Source organism: Notamacropus eugenii, chromosome 3 (genome assembly GCF_028372415.1).
Source record: "Notamacropus eugenii isolate mMacEug1 chromosome 3, mMacEug1.pri_v2, whole genome shotgun sequence".
NCBI classification, from domain to species: domain Eukaryota; kingdom Metazoa; phylum Chordata; class Mammalia; order Diprotodontia; family Macropodidae; genus Notamacropus; species Notamacropus eugenii.
The window spans coordinates 212,358,302-212,370,694 of record NC_092874.1 but is presented as its reverse complement, the minus strand read 5'-3'; the positions used below and the strand labels follow the sequence as shown (position 1 = coordinate 212,370,694).

General features: G+C 34.6%; 1 protein-coding gene across 9 annotated transcripts in view; it reads right to left on the bottom strand.

Moving 5' to 3' along the window:
- KIF21A (kinesin family member 21A) overlaps positions 1–12,393 on the bottom strand; it is a 168,611-nt gene that overhangs the window by 107,553 nt on the left and 48,665 nt on the right. For all 9 annotated transcript variants that reach the window (XM_072654301.1, XM_072654304.1, XM_072654307.1 and 6 more), the window contains exons 2-5: positions 5,069–5,291; positions 4,724–4,906; positions 956–1,105; positions 261–395 (exon numbers count right to left, since the gene is read on the bottom strand). In XM_072654301.1, coding sequence (XP_072510402.1) covers positions 261–395; positions 956–1,105; positions 4,724–4,906; positions 5,069–5,291 — 691 coding nt within the window. The remainder of the gene's footprint in view (positions 1–260; positions 396–955; positions 1,106–4,723; positions 4,907–5,068; positions 5,292–12,393) is intronic.

Below are 12,393 nucleotides of genomic sequence, written 5' to 3'. Positions count from 1 at the left end.
CACAATAAGGTAGGTATTATTAGTATTCTCATTTTATTGATGAGCAAAATGAGGTGAGAAAAGATAATTAATTTGCCCTTGGTTACACAGTGTCTGAAGCCGGATTTCAAACTCAGGTCTTCTGAATTCCAAGTCTAACACTATCAACTGTTCCATCTAACTGTCTAGTACAGTGTTGGAATATATTGAATAATTTAGGGAAAATCAAATTTGGATTTAGGGAAATCAAAGAGTTTGAGAAATTAGAAACAGAAACTTACAGCATCTATTTTGGGACACACTCTGGTCTGACACAAGTGAATGGTAAAAATGGCATGTGAACGAGAGCTTTGCACATTCATCTGAGTACTTGCAGTGGTTCGAGATAAAGCACCCAGCTTTAAACACTGCATCATCTAGAAAAGGGGAAGAGGAGAAAAAAATAACACTTGACGAATATTTAAATGAGATACAACAAAGATTTACCTTAAATGGTTAAACCAATCATATTTACTGATGCATAGAATAGAGTTGATATTGTTTTGAATCATTATTGTAGGTACAACCAATCTTTGAGATAAAATTCCAAGTTCAACAGCATATTATATTAATAGAATAAAATCCTGTAAGATTTATTTGTTCAATATTTATTGACATTTGCAGTTTTATTTGAAAATTATTTCCTAATAAATTCTTGCACAGATAGAAAATATATATGTATTGTCTGTGTATACACATATGCATACACACACACACACACACACACACACACACACACACACACACACACACAAGTCTGGTTAATGCAAAAGGATTCTGGTTTTTATACTTCAGCCCATTCATTTTTTCACTTTTTCTACATTGTAAATTTACTAAAAGAAATTACTTTTGTATTTCAATACACAATCTAAAGCTCTGAACACATTAAAAGGTTTATAATATTCAATAATTATTTGAAATATAAGGTAGTCATCACCTCTGATTCTGTATTCACACTACGTGTTGTAACTCCCACAGTATAAATTCCTCCAGTTGAATCTTCATGGATTCGTATATTGGACTTTTTGTTTTTTGCATCAATGTCACGAGTGGTATCAAAGAGGTCAAGAACTTCTTCATTATAAAGCTAGAAAAATAAAATTTTGGAAAATGTTAGTCTTGATGAAGATTTCCTTTTTGACACTGAAAAATTCCTTTTTGAAAATTACTTATTTCTCAGCTATTTATACCTGTATTTCTTTAATAAGATTACCATTTAAAAGCAGTTAATACAGAATAAGGCAATTAAAAGTAAAACAAACTCTACTAGAAAACAGTATTTACAAAAGTAGTCATTTAAGGTACATAATATGCAAAACATCCAACAACTTTGTAGGTGAAGACGTAAGCAAAATGGAAAGATCAAGGTAAAAATTTCCTGTTAGCTAGGGTAAACAAATAAAATGAAAGCTTGCAAATAGCTCTGAAGGATTTTTACCACATTGGAAAAAATATGTATCTCACATTTCACATACCCTGAAAAATGAGTTAAGGCACTCAGAAAGTAAAACTTAACATTTCAGTTGGTTTAATTGACAAAGTTATTTAGGACTTCTTAGAAACAAGCTGAGCAATCTTTGTCACGCAGGTCAAAGGATAGGTCCCAGTAGCTGGAAAGAATACACTCAATCATGTAAAATGTAAATGTATTTAGGAGCAATAGAGCTCTAGAAAATTAAAAATTTCTCAGGTGAAACTTTCTTTTAGGGAATTTAGAAATCATCAGCTACATCATCCCTCGGTAAGCTATCAGTAAGTCAGAATGTTATCACAATTATGATAAGATAATACAATATACTATTTTAATATTAGCTACTTCCTTGTTAAAATATAATGACTATACTAAATTTAGGTGTCTGGGTCATATATGATAGCTTGTTTAATCTGTGACTTGGATGTATAACTATGAAGGTGAACAATGAAGGAAATTTCTAAAATAATTTCAGTGGGGTTCTTGGTTTAAATGAGAAAATGATTAACAATGGGATCCATTTTATGTATCAATTGTAGGTGGGGAACAAAATAGGTGATATCTAATTCAAACTTCCTAGCAAAGAATGTTATAAGTTTAAGAGTAATCAATGCTTTTTTGATATTTTGATAGATCCATGAACTTGTCAATATGGGTATTGTCTCCATCAGTGTACTCCTCCACTTACACCTTCTCATCCTGTATAATTCTTGACCATGCTTTTCCCATCATTTCATGGAGGATCTAACATTCAGAAGACCTCCTTTGTTTTTTCATTATATTTTGTAGATACCAAGATAGTACTCAGACTAGGTTGTTTTACTCTTACTACATGACTCATTACTTTTCCAGTCATATATGTCCATGCGCTAGTTATCACTGTCACACTTCACGACCAACTTTATTTCTACAGTCTTGATTCTTATGAGTTTGTGGTGTTCTATGATTCAACCCCATATAGTGTCATGGGATCTAAAGGCAATGAGCAGCCTAGGATCACTGAAAGAAAAATTAATAAAATCAGAAAAAAAAAACCCACTGAAAAACAACAAAAACAAACATTTACATATTACTTATTATATGCCAGACGCTGTGCTCATCATTTTACAGTTAAAAATCTCATTTAATCCTCACAACAATACAAGGAGATGGCTGCTTTTAATATCCCCATTTTACAGAGGGGGAAACTGAGGCAAATAGGTTAAGTGACCTGCCCAGGGTTACATAGCTACGGAAATATCTGAGACTGAATTGGAATTCAGATCTTCTTGATTCCAGGCCCAGAACTCTATCCACTGTGTCACCTATCTGCATTGATAAATAAAACTAGGAGCTATTTAAAAATAAATGGCTGACCTGATTAAAAAGTAACCCAAATTATTACATCAACATTATTTAAAAAAAAGAATCTTGGACACTTTTATAAACTAATGAAAAATGCCAATGGCAGAACCACAAGAACACTAAAAATAAACAACTCTGAAAGCTATCAAAACTATGATAAATATAATGGCCATAGCATCAATGATGAAACACACTCTAATATACAGGTGATGGATTTAAGGAACAGAAGGAGATTAATTTCTATGTATGGACAATGGATGAATTTGTCTTGTCTGACTACATATATTTAGAACAAGAAATCTATTCATTTGGTTTTTTATAATGCAGTGAGAATAGGAGAGAGAAAAGAAAGATTTTTTTTTTGTTCCTTTTTTTTTAAAAAATAGAGGCAGGAATGCTCTAGATGTGAAATGTGACATGAACTTTCAGATCCAAATGCATATCACAGTTTAATCAATATGTATTCTTTATGCATTTTTCCCCAAATAACTAGGGCAAACTCTATTTTGAAACTTTTTTTCAATTAAACTTTTCTCCTTCTCACTGCAACCCTCCCTCCCTCTTCCAACTCAGAATGAAACAAAACAAACCCCACATTGCAAACACATAGTCAAGGAAAAGGAATTCCTAAATTGGCCATGTCCCCCCAAAAATGTCTCATTCTACACTTTGAATCCTTCACGTTTCTATCAGGGGTTGGATAGCATGTTTTATCATGTCTTCTAGACTAGTTATTGATCATTATGCTTATCAAAGTTCTTAATTCTTTCAATGATATTTGTCTTTATCATATTGTCATTGTATACTTTGTTCTACTTCTCTTCACTTCAGTTTGCATTAGTTCACACAAATCTTCCTAGGCTTCTCTAAACCTATCCCTTTCATTATTTCCTACCACAAAATAATATTTCTTACCATTTATATACACTTCACTTGTTCAGCCATTCCCCAATTTATAGAAACTCACTCATATTCCCATTCTTTGCTACATCAAAAGAAGCTTAGCACTACTCCCTCCTTTATTTACCCTCCTTCAAATTCCCCTTTCTTCCTTTTTCCCTTTTCAACTCTTTCCCTGTGTATGTATGTGTATTCTTCCTTCCTTGATCAGTCCAGAAGAGAATGAGGTCCATAAGCTGCTCCTTCTCATCACTGCCTCCTTTTCGTATAGATGACTATTCTGATTAAATTACTGGTCATCACATTATATTTATATGAGGAAAACATTCTGAAATGAACAGTGCTAATTATTCTTGCTTAGTAAACATTTATCAAATTTCTTATTCATCAGTTACAGTATAGTTTTCTTATCAGAATGAGTTAGGCATTCAGGTCATAGAACCCATCAATGAACAAAATTAAGCACACATAGAAGGTTTTCAGAAAATATGCAGTATATTTCAAAATAGCATAGTAATATATGCATATATTTAGTAAACGCAAAGAAACAGCACTTTTGACTCATGATGAAAGATGCTATATACCTCCAGAGAGAACTGATGAACTATGAATACATACTGAAGCATACATTTCTACTTTCTTTATATATTCATGTGGGAGAAGAGGGGTATTTAATACATTTTACATGACTTCACATGCATAATTGATATAATGTTGGTCTTCTCAATAGGTCAGCGAGGGGCTGGAGGGAGGAAGAGTATTTTGAACTGAAAATTTTAAAAAATAATTTCTTAAAAGAGGGAAAAAGAAATACATTTTTCAAGTACAATTTTAAAAATCAACACCATTTTTAAAAAGAATTGTTTTAAAAACAATCTTAATGTTATTCCATGTTTTTAATTATCATATGTAAAAATATAAAAACAATTCCTACTGAACCACTTAATTGAAAACAAAGTTTTTTAAGATGAGAAAATCATCAAATATTACCTCTAAGAATTGAGAATTAACTTTAAAATCAGGGGGTGGAACTCCATTTTTAATAGCAATTTCTTTTTTTTCCTCAATACACTTAAAAAGATGCTTAACAGCACGAGAAATAATACCCTGTTCTTCTTCAATGATATTGACATCAAATCCTGTTCCCATAGTGTATGTTTTGCCAGCTCCAGTCTAAATATAACAAAAAAAGAGAAAGAACAAATGTGCCATAAAGAACAGATATGGTTTTAGACAATGTCAAAAATAGCAATAAAACTGCTACTATGGAATAGCACTTCTGTTAAGGCATGGCTTGACCTATTTCCTACCATTTAGTCATAATTCAGTACTTACTTGTCCATAAGCAAAAACCGTAGCATTGTAGCCCTCAAAACAACCTTCAATTAGCTTTTCTATACATTGCGTGTAGATCTGTTCTTGCTGAGATTCAATGTCAAACACATAGTCAAAGGTGAAAGCTTTATCTTTTCCTAGAAACACTTGAGGTTCACCCGGTGTGACAGAAGTACAAATATGGCATCCTTCAATTTTTTCTTTTGCAAGCTGAGGTCGAATTCTGTGAAAAACAAACATACAAATAAGAAATTGGACTTCTACTGGCTCAAGGTCTTATGCTTAGTTGTCAGGAGAGGCAACATGGCTAATGCCACCTCTACCATAAGAAGCAGCAAGAAATACGGTGGGCTAGGGTATCCTAATCACAGTCAGCTACTATACTGACTTCAGCCACAAAAGACAAAATGGCCTCAACTTAAAGAACTAACTTAAAGGACAGTGCTAAAGAAAAACCATGGATTTCCAAATTACCTGACCTTAAAGATGTTAAAGTTGATGGTAAGGAATTGTTAACCCAAGGTGAATATGAAAAAGGTGTTGACCACTTGAAAAACGTCACAGTTGTCTGTGGGCAGCAGGTTTTGCCAGCTTTGTAGCAAACTCTTATACCACCAATGCTTCTCATTAGGCTACTAATAATTAGTCAGAGAATTGTTAAACACATAGAGTTTGGTTGAATATGATATGGAATGGGAAACTTGTAGACATAATAAAATCTAGATAAAATATACATAATTTAAATTGTTAACCAAGAAGATGAATAGGAGGGTCTATACAAGATAAATGTACTAGTTATGGACTATTTATCATACTGAATCAGTTTATTTTAATTTTATACAGTTAAATTTGCTTTAACTAATAAGGGTACGTTGATTATAAAATTTAATTATAGAAATATACTGTGTGAATTACCTAAGTATCATTGTCACTTATTACTAAACTATGTAATTGTAATGATGTACATTGACATGAAAATAATGTATGCTAAAATACCTACTGTTAATTTTTGAAAAGCAAAGTTAAAGCAATAAAAAGAATTTTGTATTTTGTGCAAAAATTTTTATGATTTGAAATACAATGTGATATATACAATTTAAAACCCATGATGCTACTTTCTAACTATATAGAATACTTTAAAAAGTATTGTTGTTAATGCTTGAATTAAAAATTCTAAATTAATTAAAATGTATTTACATTGAAATTTATTTTAATTTTAAATGACTGGGAAATTGTATTTAAAGACTGGCTTAACAACCAATCAAAAAAATATTAAAGAATATATAATGAACTCAATATGTAAAGCACTCACCAAAAGCCATACAAATTCTAGAATAATACTTTTCTTCAACTAGGTATAAAAATGTATTCTTAGATAATATCTACACAATAAAATTATTCCTACATTTTGTCTTAAAGAACTGGCTGTAAGCAAAAAAAAAAAGGGTGAAGCTGGAAGTTGATGATATTTGTCTATATGTCTTTTCTCTTCCATTTACTTAGTTTCCCCATGTTCTCTTCTCTCCATTCCATTCAACATCTTCCTTCAGGACATGATCAGATATCAAGCCATTTATGTGCCAGTGTGAATTTAAATTAATGTTAACATACTGTTCATACTTCTCTCTCCCTGGCCTCTCTCTAATGTATTTTAAATGTTTATTGATAGCCTTTCTTTTAACATCACTGTCATTTATGAATATATTTTCTCTGCAGTCTCCATCTAGTGTACCATCTCTTAGGAGGGAGAGAGGGAGGGAGGAAGGAAGGAAGGAAGGAAGAGAGAGGGAGGGAGGGAAAAAAGCTTAGCAAAGCTGAACAATACATTAATTCAGTTTAACATTAAGTATAAAACTCTACACTCATGGTCCTCCATTTCTCCAATGAAGAGAAGTTATATTCTCTCCACTTCTCTTCCAGGAGTAGATGGCTTTGGAGAAGACAGCGAGGCTAGAGACTTTGTACAGCCCTCCCTCACTCAGATCCAATTCACTTACAAGTCATGACCTGTCCTTCCTGAAGTCTTGGTCCTCTTTAAGAACAAAGGTCAAAAAACAATAACAGGAGAGGCTTAGGCATTAAAATGACAAAGAATTAAGGTTCTTTTGTTATGTCCATAGTTGTAGTCATTGTATGCTTCCCCATTAGTTTATGTACATCTCGCAGTTTTCTGAATTCTTCCTTCTTCTAGATCCTTATGGCATTGTAATTTTCTATTACACTTATATATGACAATTTGTTTAGCTCCCAGTGAGTTAATCAAGAATTTATCAATGAGTTTTCAAAAAGACTATATTATGGAGAACTCGCATGTGGCAGGCGATTACATGGTGGTCAGAAGAAGTGATACAAGGGCATTCTCAAGGTCTCTCTCAAGAACTTTGCATTTGATTATGCGACATGGGAGACACTGGCACAGGACTGCTAAGAAGGCATGCCCACATCAGAAAGGGTGCTGTGCTCTATGAGCAAAGCAGAATTAAGACAGCAAAAAGTAAATGTAGGATGCACAATTTGGAGTAACCACCCCAAATGTTCACATGGACTACCTGTGCCCAATCTGTGATAAAGCATTTCAAGCTCATATTGGTCTAATCAGCCGCAGTCGTACACATTGAAATTTCACTTTATCATGGTGATGTCATTTTGGTCCTCTTTGAGAAAGAAGGGCAACAACCACGAGAAAAAGTACTGCTATAAATATTTTAGTATATTTCCAATCTTTCTTTGTTTCAATTCCCCTTCTCGTCCCTATTTACTTCAACACTACCCTTCCAATACCTCATTCCATACAGTCATATTTCTTTTATGGTGCCCTCTAAAACTCTTGCTCTGTAATTAACAAATTTCCCTTTGTTTTAAATACCTTCCTTTAATGCTCCTTCCATCTTTTTGGCAGTAACTCCTGGTTGAGACTGCATCCTTGGACATCATTTCCAGTACTAGTTGCACTGTCTCTAACACCTCCCTTCAGCCCAAATCACTGTTCCCAAAAGGGAGTCAGAATACTCCTTATTCCCTATTTCAAACTCCAAATTCCCTCTGGTGCTCAGCAAACTTGCTGACATTCCATCTATCTATATTTATTTGATGAATGGCTTTGAACACTAAGCAGGTCTTTTTATTTGATAAGGAGCCACTGGGATTTAAATGAGAAGAGTTTGCCATTATCGCACCTGTGCATTAGAAAGATTAACAGTTGAATGGATGATGAACTAGAGTGGGGAGAGAATTGTGGCATCCTATTTTTGACATCCCATCTATCTATATTTACCACCTAATCCAGATCTCACTAACTGTTTTCTGGTGGCTCCTAGGGTACTCTCCTTACTCTCTCAATGAGTTCAGTAATTGGTTCACAATCTCCCTTCTCCATCCCAACTACTTTCTCTATTAAAGGGGATAAACTTAGTCATCCAGTTACTTAATCTATTCATCTCCCAAGACCTACCCCTTCACTCCTCCACCTCCACAAAGGAGTGGTCACACACTTAATATCATAAATGTGATAAATATGATCACAAATTCTGCAATTACAAAAGATCACAAATTCTGAATTCTTTTATTCTACCATAATCTCCTGTCTTTCTATCTCTCCCCATGCTTTGTTTCTCCTAAACCTATTCTTCATCCTCACAGTTCTCTCCCCACTCTAGTTCATCATCCACTCAACTGTCAATCTTTCTAATGCACAAGTACCTAATTTATGGTGTTTTTACTGACTGAATCCCCTTTTTGGTAAACCCTAAACAACAGGCAAAAATTTAATATGCCCCATATAGCCAAGGAGGAGGTGACTAATGAATGAAATTTGAGAGTAGGGAGTTCAATCTCTGATCTCTACATTTTCTTCCCCTCCCACTTTAGATACCTGGTTCAATTTTATATTCTCAAATACCACCCTCCCTTGTCCTAACACAGCTTATGCCTTGTCCAACACCAACCTTGACTTACTCTACAATCCACATTTTCTTGCCTTACTCACTTGTTTGCTGAACAGAACTGAGGAATTACCATCTCTTTGTTGATGATTCTCAAATTTACTTATACAACTCTTAACCTTGGTTGACCTTCAGTCACACATCTTTGTTTTTCAAACATCTCAAACTAGGCATCACTCATAATTTAGGTGTCATCCTCAACTCCTTACTTCTCTCATCTCCCATATCCAATCTACTGCTAAGGTCTATCAATTTTATCTTATAACATCTCTTACATCTGTCCCCTTCTCTTATCTGACACTGCTATCACCCTGGTACAAGGCCTTATCACCTCATGCCTGGATTAGTACAATAGACTGCTGGTTGCACTGCCTGCCACAATTCTCTCCCCACTCTAGTTCATCATTTACTCAACTATCAATCTTTCTACTGCACAGGTGTAATAATGGCAACCTCCTCTCATTTAAAACCCCAGTGGCTCCTTATCAAATAAAAAATCCTGCTTAAGTGTTGAAACCATTCATCAAAGCCTTTCCTCACCTTCCCAGTCTCCTTATATCTTATATGCCCAAAACAAACTCTGTTCCACTGACAACTGTTAGCTTTATTGCTGTTCCTGGAACAATGCACTACATCTCCTGACTTCAAGCATTTTCACTGGTTGTCCCTTTTCCACGAAACACCCTCTTTTATCTCTTCCCCGGGGGATTCCATTGCTTCCTACAGATCTCAGCTAAAATGGTATTTGACTGGACGAATAGCCAAAAGAAAGATCAACTGTGAAATGCTTCTACTTAATTAGCAGTCTCCCAGAAAACTGTAGCGATAATTATGATTAGCCACTAAATTCTGTTCTTAGCATTCCCTTTACTAAGTGAGAATAAATTATCTGTTTCATATCCAATTCAAGTTTGTACACTGGGTACCTAATTTATGTTGTTTTTACTGACTTCCCCTTTTTGGCAAACCCTAGACAACAGGCAAAATTTAATATGCCCCATACAGCCAAGAAGGAGGTGACTAATCAAGGAAATGTGAGGGTAGGTAGCCCAATCTCTGATGACTGGGAGGTTAAACTCCCACAGAAATGAACCTAGTACACATCAGTATGGCAAGATACATACCAAAGAGGAATATCTATCCTGACTACTTGTGAGATTCAACATTGGTTACCACTCTAGCGTCTATGCTAGATGTGGGAGAACTGTAAGAGATGAACTGAACTTCTGTTTCCGCAAGAAAATATGTAATGGATTAGGAAGAAGGTCTTAGGAATGTTGATTAATACTTCACTCAAGAAGGATGAGGATGCCTGCCAATTAGACTATCTAAAAGCAAACAACTCTTTCCTTGTACCTCAGATAGAATCTACAACTCCAAAGGGGGAAGGAGAATTTTATTCCACTACCCTGTTTTGAAGGTTAGGACTCCTCTTCCGTTAATGGTGAAAGAAACTTAAAATGTCCTGAGTGCAGCCTTTTATCAATTAAGGGAATTCCTTTAAAAGAATTAGTGACTTGTTCTTTTATTAAGTAAGGAGAAAAGGAGAAATGTAAGCAGGAAGATAGACCCATGTGTGGCTAGGGTTTAGGTATCTTTCAGATAGGCAATGAACTCAGAAGTGCCTAGCAGGCAGGAGGGAAATTCGAATGGGAAACAGGGCAGATAAGCCTTGCTTATGTTGGAAGCAAGCTTACTCCATAAGGGAGTTACCCATTCATTTGCAATAAAGATAAAAATGAATAAAACCTTTCCTGGTTTCACAACCAATGTGGTCCTTTCTAGAATGAGCACATTTCTCAAAGAACTCACCCAGTTTTTGTGGGGTTGATGCCAGTCAAGTCTGAGTGCTTAATACGTTTTCTAGAGCTCCTCAAATGGTCAAGTTTTGCCTGACCCTACTTTTGTTGTTGTTTTTCATTTTTGAACTGAGCTTGTTTATCCTATTATAGGAACGCTATTAAGATTACCATTACAGTGGAAGGAGATGCACTGGGGAAATTTGCGGAATCCTATAGCATGAGAATGCAGTGAAAAATTTATCTAGAAAAATATGAGTGTGCCTTGTGTGTAAAAAAGGAAATATAGAGGTTTTGTACAGGCCTTACTCTCTGCCACTAACTCTACATTTATTTACTAAAACACAGAACATTGTGGTAAATAAAGATTATGGGTGACCTTTTGCATTATCTTGCCAATAACCAGATATCTAAATCACTTTTCATCTCCTCATCATGATGCCTGCACTTTGACCATCATCCTCTTGTTCCTTCCAATGTAATCTAGGATTCTGCCCCTGAAAAGCTGGTCTCTGACAAGTAAATTTTCACTTCATCTTGTGCCAAAGGAGGTCTATAAGTCACTTCCAACCATCCAGAGTGCCAAACTCAAAAACACTTTCAAGTGCAATCCCAAATGAGATTAAAATGTAATTAGGAAATATGTAACAAAATACATTTGAAATACAAAAGAACGTAGATAAAGTGAATAAGTGGTTTTCTAAATCAGTATGAAGACCACAGGGATCCTTACATATGGCTCTTATATTTGAGTCTGACACCACTGATCTACGTAACAAGTGGCCCATTCTAATGTGGCCATTAGAATGTAAGGTAGGGACTATTCTGACTCTATAATATTTGTATTCCCAGTGCTTAGAAAAATGTCTTAAACATAGTATCTACTTATTCAAACAATTAATCAATTCATAGAACATCTCAGAGAAAACTAAGCTATTTTCAAAATAAAAGAAACTAATGAAAGAAACAACATCGAATGAAGCCTCTTACATATTTATTTACATATTTATATACATATATTCATAAATAAATAAAATTTATGAATATATTTCATCAAGTGAAAATAGGGAGACAAGCAGGACAAGGGACAGATATTCACAAATACATATTTTGTAAGATTATTGTAATTTTATTCTAGCCTATTTATTACTAAAATATGGTAATACTATTTCAACTAAACACATAAAATTAGATACAAAAGTGTAGTTGCCGCGACAACAATCTTAGGATAAGATATAGATGAGGATACAAATAGTGCCCTAAGGGTTGAGTTGCTTTTCCCTAGTTTATTCTCCAACCCAAAGGTGTCCTAAAGTTTCTTCCCCTTATCTTGAAATAACATAAAACTTCTCCCTTATCTAGGACCATAAAATTCCTTGTCTCCCCCTCTCCTGGGTCATAAATTTGCCAGTCTCCCTTATTCTGTCATAAAAACAAGTCCCAGTCCCTCAGCAAATTGCTACACCCTCTTCCAGGGCTAGCCTGCTGCTTTTGTGTCAAGAAAGCTTCCCTAGGTTAGTGACAGAGTATAGGCTCTGGGAACCCCTACTAAGTCTCCTAGAATCTTTCTACTAGATCTGGTATT